General features: G+C 47.4%; 1 protein-coding gene across 1 annotated transcript in view; it reads right to left on the bottom strand.

Moving 5' to 3' along the window:
* Positions 1-1,717: 1,717 nt before the first annotated feature.
* The window catches only part of LOC125947196 (piggyBac transposable element-derived protein 4-like), a 3,131-nt gene continuing 2,391 nt past the window's right edge, over positions 1,718-2,457 (bottom strand). The window contains exon 3 of the mRNA XM_049671594.1: positions 1,718-1,884. Coding sequence (XP_049527551.1) covers positions 1,718-1,884 — 167 coding nt within the window. The remainder of the gene's footprint in view (positions 1,885-2,457) is intronic.

Below are 2,457 nucleotides of genomic sequence, written 5' to 3'. Positions count from 1 at the left end.
AAAAAAAAAACCCTAGGCTCCGATGCGTAGAGATACCGACCTCTATGAAGAGCCGGAGCAAATTCAAGGCCACGAGTAAGGCATGTGCTGACACCTGGCGTAGCAAGAGGAAAGCTAGAAAACCACGCAATTCTACACTGCGTCCCGCTCTCCGTGCAATGATAGGTTCGGCTGCCTTGGAGAAGACAATGGCTGGTCTCGTCGAGGCTCTGCTACGGCTCCGTAGAGAACCTAGTTGGGTAGCGTTCAGCATGAGTTGTGATGGCGAGGTCACGCGTGGTTAGCTCGCTTACGAAGCGCCACGGCGCGAACTGAGACGAGAGTACCATCGACGGTGGCCCGTGGCAAATACCACGTTATATCGTGCACGAGAGGCGGACTGTAAGCCAGACGGGACGACACGTGTCCCATTCGAATCGAAGAACGCGACAAAGAGACGCAGAAGTCACTTCTATGTCGAAGGATACATGGCTACTCATTTGGGGCGGGTTAGTTGCGATGATACTAACCCGAGTTGCGATGATACAAGAGCCTTGAATTTAATATTTCTCCTGTTGAAAATATATTATGGCGGCTTTGCTGCAATTGAGCACTGAGTAGGAATAACAAGTACTTCTCCGATTTCACTTCAAGTCAATTCTTTATTTGCAGGCGTAGAACATACAGAAATACCAAAACTGGTTGGACCCATAGCCAAAGGCTAGTTGTGCATAAAATGAAAAATAAATCAGAAAACAAGTGCAAAATAACTAAGCTAAATCACGTACATACACATATTTATAGTACACCATTAAATTGCACGACTGTACAAAAGGAAATGCGAAATAGTGAAAAGTATGTTATAGCATTAAATACTTCTAACAGGTAAAACACTAGTTAACAAGAGGATTGCAGGCAAGCTCCTGCATTATTAGGAAGGTTCAAAATACCTATTGTTAATCTCGACAAAATCAAATAACTAGTTAAAATGGTATTTTTAGCAGGTTTCAGCGAGTTACTAACACAAAAAAGTACATCATGATTTCTCACATTGAAAAGCATTATTCAGGCTAAACAACTACTTTTAAGCATGGATGAAAAATTGTTTGCTTGTTTTATTTCTGCGGGTAGTTCATTCCAAATATTAGACTCTGTTAACGGTAGCAAGCGTTGACCGCAGATATTCTCAGGTGGAAGAAAATTAAAATTTCCATACGCTTGATTTCTGGTCGCACGAGAGCATGTGTAAAATATAGAAATATGAAAAGGCAGGTTGTTTTTCACTATATTGAGAACACACGTGGCAATTATTCATTTGTGTATCATAAAGTACGGCAAAACGTTCAATCTATAAAACAAAGGTGTAGTAGCGTGCGGCAGCCGAGTGGGCGAGCAGCCGTACTCAAAGAAACAGCAGTGGCAGGTGCAAAACAAGGTGTATGCATTTATTCGTTTGACGCGCTTTTATAAACAGCGGTTGCTTATCCGCTGCTGATATCAGTGCACGTGATACCGCAGTCGCGCGTCAGCGCTTGACGTTATCCCATTCCTCCCCCCCCCCCCCCCCCCAGATGTCTTTATTCTTTATTAATTGGCTTCAGTGACGGAAATGGCGAGAGGCATATTGGTCTCGTGTTTTGCGGGCACGCTGGCTTCTGCACAGGGTCGGCGGGGAGACGGAAGATGCTTCAGCTTACGTCTGAGGATGTTCGTTGTCCGCAGCGGGCAGTTACAATTCCTACCCGTCTGGTGGTGGCGGGTCCAGGGTTGTTGCGCCATCCGGGAGGGGAGGTAATGCCATGTCCGCCTCATGATGCGCCTGCTGGGGTGCGGTGTGGGCCTCCCGATGACGTACAAAGTCCTCGGTCCCGGGTCGTCTCGAGGCCTCTGCCCCGACATCAAATCCTGCATGTTGGAAACAACTGCGCGAGCGCAAATGTTCAACATCAACGTGCCGAACTGTGTTCCGAGTTTCTACCAGGTAGGTCACAGGGCTGACTAGCTGCACTACACGCCCTTCCGTCCATGAAACCTTCTCTTGCCTGACCGTGTTCACGTATACCCAGTATCCTTCCCTGAATGAACGGAAAGTCGATCTCCGTCAGTCATGCTGCCGTTTTACCACTTCTTGCTTGGTCTGCATGTCATCCCGAAACGATGGCCTCAGTAATGACAGTTTCGTCCGCGGCATTTGTTTCAGAAACAGTTCGGCCTGACACTTGCCTGTTGTCGTGTTTAGTGTTGTCCGATACGCCAGCAAGAAATCGTCCAGTCTCGACCGCATTGGTCTGAAGTTACCTCTCTTGTTGTCGTGCATCAACTGCTTGCGAAGGCTCCTCTTAACAGTTGCACCAACCTTTCGAAGGCCCCGTTGGATTCTGGATGATATGGCGGGCTGTACGTGCATCGGATGCCACAGGCATCGAGGTGTCAATGGACAACTCCTGCGCACGGAAAACTGTAGGCCATTATCAGAAA

The sequence above is a fragment of the Dermacentor silvarum genome, chromosome 7 (genome assembly GCF_013339745.2).
Source record: "Dermacentor silvarum isolate Dsil-2018 chromosome 7, BIME_Dsil_1.4, whole genome shotgun sequence".
Taxonomy (NCBI): domain Eukaryota; kingdom Metazoa; phylum Arthropoda; class Arachnida; order Ixodida; family Ixodidae; genus Dermacentor; species Dermacentor silvarum.
This window is presented reverse-complemented; position numbering and strand designations above follow the sequence as displayed.